At 33.1% G+C, this 16,199-nt stretch overlaps 1 protein-coding gene across 1 annotated transcript; it reads right to left on the bottom strand.

Moving 5' to 3' along the window:
- Positions 1-3,117: 3,117 nt before the first annotated feature.
- Positions 3,118-10,980, bottom strand: LOC132279387 (cytochrome P450 736A117-like). The gene is made up of 3 exons (XM_059781345.1): positions 10,567-10,980; positions 4,469-10,251; positions 3,118-3,985 (listed from the first exon to the last, which is right to left on the bottom strand). Exons 2-3 carry the CDS (start codon positions 5,492-5,494, stop codon positions 3,368-3,370), a joined length of 1,644 nt encoding a protein of 547 aa, XP_059637328.1. The 5' UTR covers positions 5,495-10,251; positions 10,567-10,980; the 3' UTR covers positions 3,118-3,367.
- Positions 10,981-16,199: the final 5,219 nt, after the last annotated feature.

Genomic DNA, 16,199 nt, shown 5'->3' with positions numbered 1-16,199 from the left:
TAATTGACAACACATCTAATGTATGCAACTGTCAATCTATCCACAGCAAGCAAAATTAAATATTTGTAACCTTGCATGCTTATATAGAATTTCTGAACCATAATATCTGTATTCAATTCTCAAGAATTGCCATATAAAGACTTAGCAATTTAACATCTTTTACATCTGAAAACTGTAATCTAGTTTAGTTAAACTTTACCCATTATTCAAGAATGAACCTCAACTTGTTTAATTTGTTTTAGTTTGTTCCCTGAAGTTTTTATAAGCTTTTAGAACATCACTAAACACTCCATTACAGCCTCCAACAGAATCTGAAATTACCAAAATCCAAGTCTCGTAGCCCAAACAGTTGCCCAAAACTCAGAAAAATGGAAAAATTGGAAAGAGCCTGCTCCCTCAAAGAGGGAGCCTTCTCTTTCTTTCTTGGAGCCGGCTCCCACCATGGGGAGCTGCCTCCTTGCCTTCTAAAGCCGGCTCCCTCTAAGAGGGAGCCTGCTCTTTCTTCTGGGGAGCCTTCTCCCCTTTTGGCTCTCCTCTGTTCTTTGTCTCTTCCACCTCCGGCGGTTCTCTGATGGCCTATCCTCCACTCCTAGGGTGTCTAGGTATTTAAACCAAGTTCCAGCATGTTCAAGAGGCAACCTAATTCGTTATACAACTACCCACATCAAACTAATCAAGTATTGTATACCAAGAACTGCAACCGATTACTTTAGCGTTCAAATTTACTTACTGCTTCAGACAATCCAAGCTTACAAACAAATTAATTTTAGTGTTATTACAAGGTGTTTCTGATTAATCTAACCCCTTATACACCGACAGACAAGAACTAAATCAAGACATGTGGAAGAAACAGTATACAACAAATAATTCAAAACATACAAACACGTTCAGTTTTTTTTTTTGAAGCATTCAAACATATATTAAATTTTGATTTTAAACTTGATTAAATCCTAGAGTTGCATTAGGAATGTAAAAAACACGAGCCTAAGAGATAGAGATAATTTTAGAACTTGCCTTACACCGACGTCTTCTTAAAATCCTCCGGCGAACTCTCTGCTTGCTCTCACTTTGCCTCCACAGAATAACTTACGTTTTGTTTTATTTTGTTTTAAACCCTAACCCACCATATTATGCATATTTATAGGCTTTGACATTAAACCATAATCCATGCATAACTATAGGTCTAGCTACAATTATAGTCGGCCCAACCAATTAATTTAAGTAATTAAAATAACACAAATATATAATAAAATTAAAACTATTTAATTAACCCAATTACACTTAAACCATTAATGCCAATTAAATAATTAAAACACTAACAAGGAATTCCAATTAAATAAGTAAAAACAAATATCATTTAAATAAATTAATCACCACAAAAGAAAACAATTAAACACCTAATAAAAAATAATGACACATAATCAAATAAAATGCACTTAAATAATAAATTAAATACCATTAAATACCAGGAATATCCTTTTTAAAATTAGGGGTATTACAAGTTACATCATCATTCTACTTTATGTTGATGACATGCTAGTGACCGAATCTATTTTGAAGAAGCAAATGTCTAGTGAGTTCGAGATGAAAAATCTTGGTGCATTAAAGTAAATTTTTGGGATGAGGATTACTAGGGACAAGAAAATTTGTACTTTGCAGTTGTCTGAGACTAATTACATTAAACAAGTTTTTAAGCAGTTCAATACGAGCAATGCTAATGTACTGAGTATACCGTTAACTAGCCATTTTTTGTTATCCAATGAACAGTGTCCGAAGACAGAGGATAAGAGAAACTTGCCTGGTATGTGCAGAAGGCAATTTCCTATTCCGTTTTGGAAGACTGAAGACTTATGGAGGAAGGCTGAAAATTTGGGGATGAAGTTGTGGATTATTAGGCATATATTTAGAGTTATAATAGATATGGTAACTCCTTGGTAAGTAAGTTGTGAAATTCTTGTCCAACAAGAAATTGGGTTTGAAGATTCTATAAATAGTGATAGGATTAAGAGAAGAGAAGGAGATAGTAGGGAAGATGTAGGGTTTGAAAGGGAGAATGTTGTGAGGTGATGAAAGAATGCATGTAATTTCTGTGGATTTAGCCCGGAAAAGGTGAATGAGTGAGTGAATATGTTAGGTTTTGACATCTATGGTTGTATATTCTCTTCCTTGATACATAATAGTGAAATCTCTCTCTCCATGAATATGATAGGTAATTACTGATTGAAATTATAGAAATAGGAATGTAGAAATGGGATGGAAAAATGATATTAAGGATATTCCACTTGAGTTTGGAATCAGTACCGTTTACACGCAAGGTGTTGATCAAAATACTTCTCCCCCTTCTTCTAACCTGATGACACTTTTAAATAAGCATACTCCTAACGACGTGATAACATAAAATATGGTACTTCTATCAACCTACAACCAGGGAATGTTAAAGATAACATCTCCTAATAACATGAAAATGACCCAACAAAGATAACCTAATGAAAGATAAACACAACCCACACAACCCAAGTACAACTCTTCCCTTTACCCCTTATTCTTATCCTATTAATAAGATTACCCCTGATATTTAGAATTAGGAGTCCTATTCCAAGTCTTCGAAGCAGAGTCCCTAATAACATAGCCCAAGAGTTGGATGAATCATATTAAAATATTGTGTTGTGCATATATGAATTTTTATCTCCATATATGTTTATGTGATGATCGATATGATAATGATGTTTTCGCTGTGTATGATGAAAGAGAAAGGCCAAGAGCTGATTAGATGAAGTTAATATTTCAATGGGAATATTGAACATGATAAACTAATTTTTCTTGTTTTACTAACTTAACAACTAACTGTGGAACAAGGCAGTAAGCCAAAAAAAAAAAAAAAATGAATTAAGTGCAGTAATGAGACATTAATCAACATTTAAATAGTATGTCCTTAGTCGCAAAAATTATAGTAAAAAGGAATTAAAAATTTGGTACATGACATACATCATACATGAGTGTAAGAAGAGAAAAAAATGGTACAACACATACATCATACATGAGTGCAAGAGAAATAAGTTTAAGAACAGAAAAGAAGAAGAAGAAGAAGGGGAGAGAGAAATCAGGGAACTTTGAAGGGAAAATAAAAAATTAGAATTTGATTGGAGAAGGGGAATGCCCTTAAAAAAAAAAAAAAACTTACACGGCAAGGCCAGGGGTAGTTGCAACCCTCTTCTGACTTTGTTTATAATTCTTGCATTGTTTATAAATAAATAGAAATTGTAAAGTTATTTTTTTCTTAATTTATCATTTTATTTAAACACTTATTTTTTATACAGGTCATAAAGCTTTACCAAGTACAATTTCCATCCATCATGTAGCAAGTACACTAACAAGAGATCGAACATGGCGTTGCAACAAGAAGTAGGGGATATTTTTTGTGGACACTTATACCAGGGGCTTCAGTGATGTCAAAATCCTCTTCTGTTGCCCCATCCGGCAATGCAAAATCAAACTTATGAACAAGATTTGCTAATGCAAGCTCATTGACACTTGTGGCAAATTGGATGCCCGGACAACCCCTACGGCCAGCTCCAAATGGAATAAACTTGAAGTCATGCCCTTTAAAATCTATAGAAGTATTCAAGAACCTCTCTGGCTGGAAATCTTCAGCGTCTTCCCACAACAATGGGTCTCTCGCAATTGCCCACGCATTAATAAACACTTGTGTGCCAGCTGCAATGTCGTAGTCCATTACTTTGACATCTTGGGTTGATTCCCTGGGAACTAGTAATGGGGTTGGAGGATGTAACCTTAAGGACTCCTTCATCACTGCTTTCAAGTATTGCATTTTCTCTACATCATCCTCCGTTATTTCTAGCTTGCCTCTGGCAATTACTCGCACCTCGTGTTGTAGTTCTTTCATGGCTTTCGGATGTCTCAAGAGCTCTGACATCGTCCACTCTAGAGCTGTGAATGTAGTATCAGTTCCAGCCCCAAACATATCCTACAAAAAAATAAAAGATAGTTAATAGAGGTTAATTGAGGAAGAAAAATTAAAAAATAAAAAAGGAGCAAAATATTTGGAGTTTTTCTTTTCTTTTCTTTTCTTTTTTTTTTTTTTTTTTCTTTTTCCCGGTATGCACAAACACTTAAAAAATGATTGCTTATAAAAGTTTAATGTCATTAAGCTTGTGAAAATATTTTTCAAAGGGAAACAATAAGTCCGTATAAATTATTGAATAAGAGTAATTACAAAGAATAATCTTTTTCCCGGTATGCACGAACACTTAAATTATTTATTTACGTAGTATTTATTTTTCTTTTCCTGCAAGTAATAACCATAGAAAATGTCCATTGAGTAGTTCATTACATGTGACTACTTCTCATGTGAACGTGGACTAGCTATATGTTGGTTTTACGGTTTTACATCCTGTAATCAAAATGTTTTCGTTGATTAAATTTTGAAGAAGAGAGGTAGTAAACTTACCAAGATGATAGCTTTGATGCTGTCTCTATGAAGAAGAAAGTCATCCGTGTTCTCTCTTTGAATCTCAAGCAAGACATCCACGAAGTCCTGGTGTTTTTTATCTTGATCACCACTCCCACCATCATTGCTCTCTTTTTTCTTACTATCAATATGATCTTCAATTACACCCTCTAAAAATTCATCGAGCTCTTTAGCAATTTTCTCGACTCTAGCATTTAAACCGCTGATTTGATTCAACCACACAAGCCAAGGAATATAGTCCCCCAAATTGAATTCACCCAATAGTTCCCCAGTATCTCTCAAAAGATCCTTAAACTTTCTACCACTTTTTGATATTTCACCGTACTTCCTCCCTAAGGCTACCCGACACACTACATCATTCGTAAGTGAAACAAACATTTCACTTAAATCCACCGGTGAAGAAGAAGAAAAAGCAGCCTGTTTGATCTTCTCGATCAAAAGGGCTGTTTCTTCTTCTCTCACTCTACGGAAAGACTGAACCCTCCTATTACTCAAAAGGTTGAGCACACAAATGCTTTTTACTCGCCTCCAATACTCTCCATAAGGAGTGAACGCAACGTCCTTATCATAGAAAACTCTCCTGGCAATGCTTGATTTAGGTCTGTTTGAGAAGATGAGATCATGGGATTTCATGATCTCGCGAGCTGCATCAGCAGAGGAGACAATTAGAACTGGCTTGCTGCCGAAGTGAAGCAGCATGAGTGGGCCATATTGTTGAGCTAATGATCGGAGGGAGCGATGAGGGAACACGCCAAGTTGGTGGAGGTTTCCAATAACTGGGAGCTTTGGTGGAGAAGGTGGCAGATTTCTTTTGGTTTTAGCAGAGGACAACCATTTTGAAAGGAAGAATATGGATAACAACAATGGAGGGACATAGTAAAATAGAGTTTGCAAAAAGAGCAGCATAACTTGTTCCTCTGGAGAGCTAAATCCAAGGATCTCCTTATGAACAAAGCAATCTACTCCGTGTATGGTTTCTACTACTAGAATGGGATGAATGGGCATATTTATACCTGGGATAAGTGGGCCCTATTTATATCTTCTATTGGATGAATGCATTTGGCAAGCGGTAACATTTAGAAAATCAATTCTAATCGTCACATGATAATTGGTTTTTTCTGTTGGATGTAGGCATTTGGCAAGAGGTAAAATTTAGAAATATGTAATCATGGCGTATTCTAATTGGTTTTTTCCATTTGATTTTACATGTAGAGACAATGACTATGCACATGAAGGATGAGACAAAGGAAAAATTAGGCTAAACAAACAAAACCTTAAAAGCTAGAGAACACAAACTTTGAGAACCATCCAAAATATTCAAGACAAATCTACAGGTGGTCTTATCATGTGAGAGTCAGTACCAAGAAAAGGTGGGGTCCAACGGAACATTACCTCATATTACTGGAAAATGGGAAAAGGATTCGTATCTACCAAGGGGGACTCCGGTATGGTACCTTCAGAGTGTCGTAAAATTTTCAAGTTAAAAAAATTCTAAATTAACTGTATGTGTTGGTACAAGAACCCTAGATATAAGATATGAATGCGAGATGATTCAAATAAGTCAGAAAGAGCAAGAAGGGTAGTTTAGTGGTACTTCCCCAGTAGAAAGATATTTAAGTTGCAATTTCATAGGATTGCAACTCAAGATCTGCTTCCAGCACTTTTTTTTTTGAAATCGTTGGAAGATAAACATTCTAGAAGAAAAATATCCATATCCAACACATTTTTAAATTCAGATATAGAAATGCGTTTTAAATTTGATAACTTGGAATTAAATAGAATTAGATTTCAAATTGGATCTTTGTAAAGTTTTCATTTTAGTGCGACACAAATAATGTTGAGGTTGTGGAGCCTAAATCACAAGTTTTGATGCAAGTATTATTGTGTCGATCGAAGTTTCGATCGATCAACCCAAGCCCCACTTCAATTGACAGAATTATGTTTGAGATCCCGAGAGCAAGAAAAATCTCGCTGGAACCTGACTTCTTTTGATCGATCGAAATCATAGCTAGTTTGATCGACATATAATAAGAAGGTCCAATATTTGTTTCCCAAATTGAAGATTTGTTTCCAAAAAGCTCTAAACTTGGGGTGTAAGTTGTTAATAAGTATTGGGTTGTGTATCAACCCTACTGTGTCATGACGTGTGTGACATATTGTGGAGAGAGAGATATACACGTGACAACAAAATTTTTCAATTACAAATTTATATCTCACAGACTAATGAAGCAAGAGCAAGTCTAGATATAGAGAATTCACGATTCAGGTTATTCCCTCTCCAGTGGTAAGCACATCAAGCTATTAACTCTATCCAAGAATGTGGGAATGTATAGAATCTGCAATGTGCTTGAAAAGATGTCCTCATGGGAATAACAAAGGAACATTTGAAAAAAAAAAGATGGTCATGTGATTCACGTTCCGTATTGCACAGAACACAAAGTAATGTGTTCAAGTGTGAAGTACGAGTCGATCTATTCAAGGTAAATGAGTGTTTAGGAATTGTTGGACCATCTCAGCAGATGAGGCCACGGAAGTGAAGATATATGATGGTTTAGGAACTTCATAGTATTTGCTATTGAAAATTCCCCAGATAAAGAGGGTCCCCATTTGTATTTGTCTTCTCTGTGAGGAAATGGGATCGGGAGGCTAATGGTTTGATGTAGATCACAAATTTGGGTTCTTGCCACAAGACACTTAGTGGCAAAAACTTTCAAATTTCGTGGCGAAAGCCTTTTAGCCACAAGAAATAGCTCGTGGCTCGGTCGTGGATGTAGACCCGTCACAGAATGCCAATAACCTCGACTAAAAATTTTCGTGGCAAAATGTGGAACTTTTGCCACATATTTGAACTCGTGGTAAAATACCTTCTATTGCCACAAGCTATATTGTGGATTTTTCGTGGCAAGTAGCAATCCCGATATAGGAATTAATCGTGGCTAATTCAATAATTTTGTCACAAAAATATTTATCGTGATAGAATAGGTCTTTTCCTACGTAATTTATTCGTGATTATAAATTTAATTGCCCACGAATATATGTCGTGGCAAATATCCAAAATAGGCCGCAAAGTTTATTCGTGACTATAATTTTAATTGCCCACGAATATACACGAATATATGTCGTGGCAACTATCCAAAATAAGCCACGAAGTTTATTCATGGCTATAATTTTAATTGCTCACGAATATATGTAGTGGCAATTACCCAAAATAGGCCACAGAGTTTATTCATAACTATAATTTTAATCGGTCACAAATGTATGTCGTAGCAAATATCCAAAATAGGTCACAAAATTTATTCGTGGAAAATGTTCCCATTTTTACAATATATTAATTTTTTTTTGAATTTATATATATTAATAACATATTAATATGGCACCTTAAAACCTAAAAATTATTAACATTATAAACAATATCAAAAATAAAATTTAATCACACATCAAAATGATTATACAAATAAATAAATACTTGATATTACATATGCCACACCAACAAAAAAAGTATTGCTTACAAAATATACAATAAAGCCCATCGCACAAAAAATGAGTCTTAGCATCTGGACAAAAACAAGCTAGTATCCTAAATATAATGTTCCAAGATCTTTCACAAAAATGAGTTATAGAATCCTAAATAAAGAGTTCAAAGATCTGGACATAAACTACTTAAACCGTATTAAACAAAAAAAGCTTGAATTCTTATAAAATGCAAAACCAACAATGAATAAATACAATTAGTGCTTATGTCAAAAAACTGAACAAAAAGCTAAGTTTTCAAAATATGCTACATGAAAGAAAAATATAAATAGAAAATAAGAACACCAATAGAAAAGATAAATCAACTCATCTGGAATTTTCAGCAAAGTTGTTCTGAATTTCAATGTAGACAATCATTAAACATCCTATCGCCATCACCGCCACCACCACCTCCTCCGCCTCCGCCTCCTCCTTTTTCCTCCCACTTCTTCATCTTCTTCTTTGTACACCCCACCTTCCACTTGTACTGCCACTATAGCACCATTTCTAATGCAAATGTATCCAACTTTGATTAAAATTCCTAGGTGAAACTTTTCATTAATTTATTTTATCAAATATTATGTATCAAGAAAAATAGGGTGACTAAAAGATTATTGGAATTATTGAGTCGTTGATTATTTTGGTTCCTGTCTTAATCTATGATAGAAATCCACATTAATTTCTCCTTAGATATTGTTGGTTAAGATGTATCTTTATTTTCTATTATTACTTATCTTGAATTCTTCATTGGCTGCTTTACTTTTACTATTTTTCCTTCTTGAATGGTGGACTGAGTAGACCTAAAAATGAAACAAAATGCCAACATAATTATATCATTACCACATATATGTCAAGCATTGCTTCTGCCCACTTGCTATGTTAATTATTCTTTTAATTTAAGTTGGGGAAGACAAAAGGTATCCATGTAACACAAAAAACTTCAAAAATTTTGAACACATTTGAATATATATAGCACGCAATAGATAGCTAAGCTCTTTAATGCAAGCCCAATGTATTGGTAGTGTTGATATTTTTTTTAGTTGATAGTGCTACCAATTCTCAATAATATTGCACCCTTTTCATTTTCTACCCTTTGTTGTGTGATGTGCAAATTTTAGACTTGACCTTTTTATTTAGCTGACAATTTTAATTTATAAATTTTTTAGATAGTCACGCTGCATTTTCTATCTGAGTTTTTTTTGTTTTTTTGTATGCAAAATAGCTTTAAACAACCTTCTACTTCAACAATTAAATATGGATCAGATTAGTTCGCACTTAGGTTTCATGAACTTCCTACAATAAACAAATAAATCAGAAGGAAGCCCAAAAATCTGTTTGAAATAGTTTTTCCCAGCAAAACGTACTTCCTTTTGAAAATTCATAAAAAATTAAATTCTCAACCAATTTGCATGAAACCAAAGTCCAATGGAAGCTTAAAGACTACTATATTTTTCTTCTATCAATTTAAATTTCTTATCAATTAAATCAGGTTTGAAGGAAAAGATAGGAAAAATTCTGCCCACAAAACAGTTTTGACAGCATGTTAACATCAACTTTGAAAATCCATAATACTTTCAAAATTCATTCAATTTGAGCCAAACAAAAACCTGTAAACTGATTAACAATTGTACTTTCATATCCAAAATTTAATTTAAAAGATAACAGTTCTAAGTATAGAGATTTCAGTTCTAAAATCAGCATTTTTTGTTTCATTTTCCAGCACAACTCTTCACTTAATTCTAACAATTCTTCAATTAATCTCACTCCATTAACAAGAAGGACAAAACCTACCATACCTACAAATTACAATCTATATATGTCATAAAATCGAGTGGTTTGATGATAAAACTGTACTAATCCATTTTTTAAAATCGTCAATCGATAAGGAAAAATAAAATTTGAAAACCATCAAGTCCAACTTTCAAAAAGCATCAATTCACCCACAGAGTATCTCTAAAGATTCCTCCCAATAATTAAACAGATATATAATATATCTTAATTTAGTTGTAATTTGAACCAGAAATGTAGTCTTTGAAAAAAAAAAAAAAAACCCAGAAATGTACTCTGAATTCTGAAATCCATATACTACATGCCCCAAACAGAAGGAAAAGAGACGTCACTACCCCACCCTAACCCCAATTTTGTACTACACATCAAAGCTCAACCCTAATTTCGTAAATACATCAACAAAATTGAAATCTCTAACCTGTTCGTAGGCATCCTCTTCAAAAATAGAACTCCTTTGGCCAACTCTAACATCAAAATCGCATAGATAAGTCACGTATTCATCAAATGAAAAAAAAAATCAAGAATTGATTAAACAACAGATCAATACACAAAAAAGCACACACACATATATATATAAACATTTTAATCGCCGAAGAGGGTCAGGGCACACATATATATATAAACATTTTAATCGCCGAAGAGGGTCAGGGAGTGAGAAGAATAAGAATCAAAATTTATGTATCCATTTTAATCGATCGAGTAAGTTTTGCGAACAAACACACACATATATATATAGATATACGTGTATAAATATAGAGAGAAATAGATTGGAAATAAACCTAGCAGCAGCGGTCGTCTGCAAATCGCTGAACACACCTTCCCGTCTCTAATGGAGGATTCCAAACTTAGGGTTTCTTCTTTAGGGGTTAGGGTTTGCTCCGATAGCCAACTACAAGAGGCTTGATGGAAAGAGCGAAAACATTTTCACAAGTTAGGGCTTCGATCCTATCATGAAGTGACTGTGAGTGAAGGTGGAGCAAGAGATTCGGTCTGAATAGTCTTCCATAATTTATCTATGAGATGAGATGGAGAGAGGCTGGAATATATTGATAATTCCATCGTCCAAGTAGGGATCGAATAAAAAACTAGGGCTTGAGTTCTATCAATACAGAGACGGTTGAGTTTGGCGAACAAGATAAGAGAAAGGGCCAACAATACAAAAACAATTAAAGGTTGGGTTAGGAACGAGCCGAACGGCATAGATGTGGTTTTCAATTAATTCAGCTAGCGCGCGAGGCCTTAAAGGGCGGGAATTTTAATTTTTTTAGGTTTTTGGAACAAAATATGAAGAATTTCTTGCAAAGTGTTTATTAAAAAATAAATAGAATTGCTTCTTAATTTAATAAAAAAATATTCATCTATTTGTATTTTATTTTATTTATTAAATAAAATAATTAAGGTGGGAATTTAAAAATTTTTAGGTTTTTGGGACAAAATATGAAGTATTTCTTGTAAAATGTTTATTAAAAAACTAATTTTCTCATATAAATAGATTTGTTTCTTAATTTAATAAAAAATATTCATCTATTTACAAAATAAAATAATAATTTTTTTTTTTTTTTTTATAATTGCTTATAAACTTAAAAAGATATAAAACATGGGTCATACCCATTTTTAGAGTTAAACCCGACAAATCTATTTTTTTTTTCTCTCTTTGCTCCAATCTGTTTATCTCGCTTCGTCTACATCTTTCTTCGGCTCTAGATTCATCTTAAGACTTTCCCAATCCCATTATGGCACCTCTTTATGAGTGGAGAGCAAACCGGTACAAGAAGCACACCGCTTCTAATCTTCTTACTAAGAGAACAATCCTCTCTTAGACTTCTGCTGGATCACACCGATCCTTACAATTGATTGTAGATAAAAATTTGTTGTACAAGAATATATCTCTCAAAGATTTATATGCAAATCAAAGCTCATAACTAGAATATGAATGAATACAAATGAAGCTCAATACTCTATGAATGATATGTATGAGAGGATGAATAAGTTAAAGAACAAAAGCTCTTTGATACTTAAGAAGGTTTCTCTATTTCTCTCGATCCAATGCATCCCCACAATGTCCAAAACATTGTGTATTTATAACCCCAAAAAAATATAGCCATTAGGGGTAAATTCATTTTTCCAAATCTGAAATTTTAGTTCATCTAATCAGTCACATGAGCTATCTGTTGGTCTAAAGTGATTGGATATGTATTATATCTGTTCGGACAATTGGAGCATCTGATCGATTAGATTATGGAAGTGATTGGTAGGATCAGATTTTGTTCATTGCACTTTCTAAAATTTGATCCATCTGATCGGTTACATAAAGCATCTGATCGGCCACTTGGACACATCTGATCGGTTACATTGGTGAACTGATGGGTCAATTGATAAACCACAAAAGATGCGAGTTCACGGGTTTTAATTGGCATCCTATCAATAGTATAACTGATCTAATCGGTCAAATGAAAAATAAATAAATTTTCTGTTTTAGTCATCTGATAGATAGCAGGGGCTGTTACTTTTGCATACCTTATTTCCATTGAAAATATTTAAGTAAATAAGGAAGTACCCCCTATTTAGATTCAATAAAAAATACAAGAAAATTAAAATCCAACTAAATCAAAATGTAAAAATTCAGTTTTAGTACAAATTGGTCCCGAAAGTTTTGGTAAAACTTGATCCTCTATGTTGGCCTATGTAGAATTGATGAAAAATCCCATAAAATCAATTTAAACTATTTAAAGTGTAAGGAGTAATTACCGGAAAAAATTATTTTGAAAATATCTTTATTTCAAAAAATCATATTTTTCATACTCGGCCAAAAATCCAAGAAACAGTTTTTCATGAGAAATGCCCAGATCGTAAAGTCATTTACCAAGTCATAGTAACAAAGGCTTGGTGGATGAAAAAGTAAGTTCAATGCCTTAGACTTTACTTTCTAGAGACCAAAATAAAACATGTGATTGATGTGCATGGTCTTAGCATTTCTAGCTCAAGTATTGAGTTCTTTCAAAGCTTATGCAACCTTGAACTAACTCATTCTTTTAGTAATGACTTCATGTGTCTATTGCTAGTGGATATAGAAACATGCATGTGAATGATGATATGATATGCATGGTCCTATAGAGATGAGCTTCAAATAGATTCATAAATACTTTAACATTGAATTCTAAACACTCACCCTACTATCTACCCCTTTCTTCAAGCTTTGTCCTATATGATTGCACGTTTAGGCTTTGAGGTATTCTTGTTTTCTTCCAATTTCTTTGAGTTGCTTGTTTGCTCATTAATTGTTGTCTAACCTATCTTTCGATAGACTTGTATTTGGTTCCTTGCAACTTTATGTCTCTATATATCCATTTTTTTCCATTGATGTGATCTTTATTGCTTCATTGATGTCATTTTTTGAAGATGAATCATCTATAACACTCAATGTATATAATTAAACATTAGTCTACAAACACCATTAATGGTTTGTAATCATCAAAATCACTAGATTGTCCTTAGTTAAAAGTATTGTGCCAACAAAATCTTACGTACTTTTAAGATTTTTTATTCCATTTAATTCCTAAATCACTAAATCTTTTATTTATACCCTTACTAAATAGAAGTAAAATTTTGTAGTTGTAAATTTATTCAAGATTTGATATATGATTTATATTTTTTATTATATCTTTAATTTTTAATTACTTAAAAATATTGCATTATGGATTTATATATATATATATATATATATATATATATATATATAATAAAATAATTAATTTATATATATTTATATATAATAAAATAATTAATTTAAATTCAATATAAGAATATTTAGTACATTTTTTTTTTAATCTTTTCTATATGATAAGGAGTGGTATTTTAAAAAGGTCAAATTTAAAGAAAATATCATGCTGGAGTTTTATTAACAATTAATTAATTTGCTTAAGGATTCGATGTTCTAGGCCCCTTATTTAAGGAATTACAAAAACTAAATAAATAATAATAATCAACAAAGATATCCTAATTGCCACGAAAACAAATTCGTTACAAAAATGGCATTTCACCATGAGGATTGAAAATTTGTGGCAAAATAGTTCCTAATTGCCATGAAAACAAATTTGTTGCAAAAATGGCATTTCGCCATAAGGATTGAAAATTTGTGGCAAAAGATACTATTTGCCACAAATAAAGCATCATTGTGAATAATTAATAGATTTGGCACGAAAATAGTGACGTGGCAATAGAGCATATCATAGCCACAACTGATAATTCGTGGCAGGATCCATCTTTTAGCCACGAGAAAAAAATTTCGTACCAAAAAATTATATTTGCCACAAGAATAACATCATGGCAAATTGTAAAGCGATTTTCCACGAAAATATATACGTGCCAAAAGAAACATAAAATTGCCACAAATAGAAATTCGTGGCACAAATAGCATTTTGCCACAACTTTGTATGTCGTCCCTAATTCGTTGTAGCAAAATTGATATTTTACCACAAATTTTTAGATCGTCCATAATATTCGTGGCAAGAACTAGTATTTGTCACGAAAAATTTACTCCGTGGCGAACACTCATATATTAGCCACGAGAAGTTAATTTTGTAGCCAAAAGATACTTTTTGCCATAAAATTTTACGCGTGGCAAAAAATTTCGTAGCAAGAACCCAAATTTGTTGTAGTGTTAGGAATGAGAATTGTGATAGCATCTGGGAAGGACCATGTGGAACATGTGATGAAGGAGCTTGCTTTGGTCTTGCAATCAAAGGTTGAGTCATTAAGTTGTTGTGATGAGATTCTTTGGTGAAGTGGCCCAAGATGGCCTTCCTCAAATCAAAAGTTAGCCTTTTTACCATTTTTGCTTAAGAGAAAGAGTGAGAGAAGAGAGTAGAAGAGAGATAGAAGAGAGTAGAAGGGAGATAGAAGATGAAAAACTGAGTGAGTGAGAGAGAGAGAGAGAATAAGGAGAGAGATCTAAACAGGTTGTAAAGTGTGTTAAAATATATAAAAGGGTATTTTGGGGTTTTTAATGAAATTTTTATATCATAATTTAAGCTCAATGAATACATAGTATTTTTTAAGGATCACAAGATTGAAGGAGCAATTTGCACACATTTTTCAAATATTAAGAAGTTATATGCTCATACTAAACAGATAGGGGGTTGCTGCACATTTTTATATAAGAGGGAGTTTCTTGCACTTTACCCAAAAAAAAAATTATAATAATAAAAAAAAATTAACCCAAAAAAAAATTATAATAATAAGAAAAATTAAGAGAACTTTAAAGGGAAAAAAATTAGAATCGGATGGAAGAACATATTGCTCATTTTATTTTTTTAAAAAAGGGAGTCAAAGAAATCAAAAGAGTAAAAGAAAAAAGAAAGAAAATATATATAAGAGATATTTTGTAAACTTTAACCAATATACATGCATTAGCAAATGCTTCAATACTTCAGTGGGTTAGTATCTCCGGTGAACTTTGAAGTGTCAGGTTTTGACTCTCTATATCTACTAATTTAACTTATAACCTTCTTGCCTTGTAAAAAAAATACATACATTAAAAATATATATATATTGAAAGGGTGTGGGCCGTGTGGCTGGGTGTACGCTTCTCCTCTCCTCACGAGACTATGCCACTTCATCCCTACACCAAGGGACATGTGTCACGAGCAATGTAAATCTGTGATGGCAGAATCACTTTTATTTATTTTCTAATTCTTGTATTATTTATAAAATAAAATATTGTAAATATTTTTTTTTTCTTAATTGTTTATTTAAGCACTTATTTTTTCTACACGTCATATAGGTTTACCAAGTACAATTTCAAACCATTTATTCAGCAAGCACACACTAATCAAAAGAACATGGAGTTGCAACAGCAAGTGGTGGAAATTTTTTGCGGATGGTTATACCAGGAGCTTCGGTTATGTCAAAATCCTCTTCTCGTGTCCCACCAGGCGATGCAAAATCAAACTTACTAACAATATTTGCTAATGCAAGCTCATAGACAGCTGTGGCAAATTCGATGCCCGGACAACCCCTCCAGCTAGCTCCAAATGGAATCAACTTAAAGTCATGCCCTTTGAGATCTATTGAAGCATTGAAGAACCTCTCTGGCCGGAAATCTTTAGCTTCTTCCCACAAAAATGGGTCTCTCCCAAATGCCGAAACATTGATTAACACTTGTGTGCCAGCTGCAATGTCGTAGCCCATTACTTTGACATCTTGAGCTAATTCCCTCAGAACTAGTAATGGCAGTGGAAGATGTAATCGCATAGACTCTTTCATCACTGCTTTCAAATATTGCATTTGTTGGCTTTGTGGCTCAAAATTGTCTACAGAAATTACTTTCCTTTTTCGTTTTGGAATATTGAAATTAATTTCCTTTTTTTTTTTCGGTTTTGTAATGTTGAAATTTGTTAAGAAAATTGTGTCC

Source organism: Cornus florida, unplaced genomic scaffold (genome assembly GCF_030987335.1).
Source record: "Cornus florida cultivar Cherokee Brave unplaced genomic scaffold, ASM3098733v1 CherokeeBrave_3.0.0_Hap2_Chr10, whole genome shotgun sequence".
Classification (NCBI taxonomy): Eukaryota; Viridiplantae; Streptophyta; class Magnoliopsida; order Cornales; family Cornaceae; genus Cornus; species Cornus florida.
Note: the sequence above shows the minus strand (reverse complement) of the source record. Positions and strands in the feature narration are given on the sequence as shown.

Excerpts from the sequence above, each read along its gene's own strand:
- LOC132279387 (XM_059781345.1), bottom strand. The coding sequence starts at position 5,494 with ATGCCCATTCATCCCATTCTAGTAGTAGAAACCATACACGGAGTAGAT. Across the intron at positions 3,986-4,468 it reads GCATCAAAGCTATCATCTTG|GATATGTTTGGGGCTGGAAC; the intron begins GTAAGTTTACTA and ends ATTTTTTTGTAG.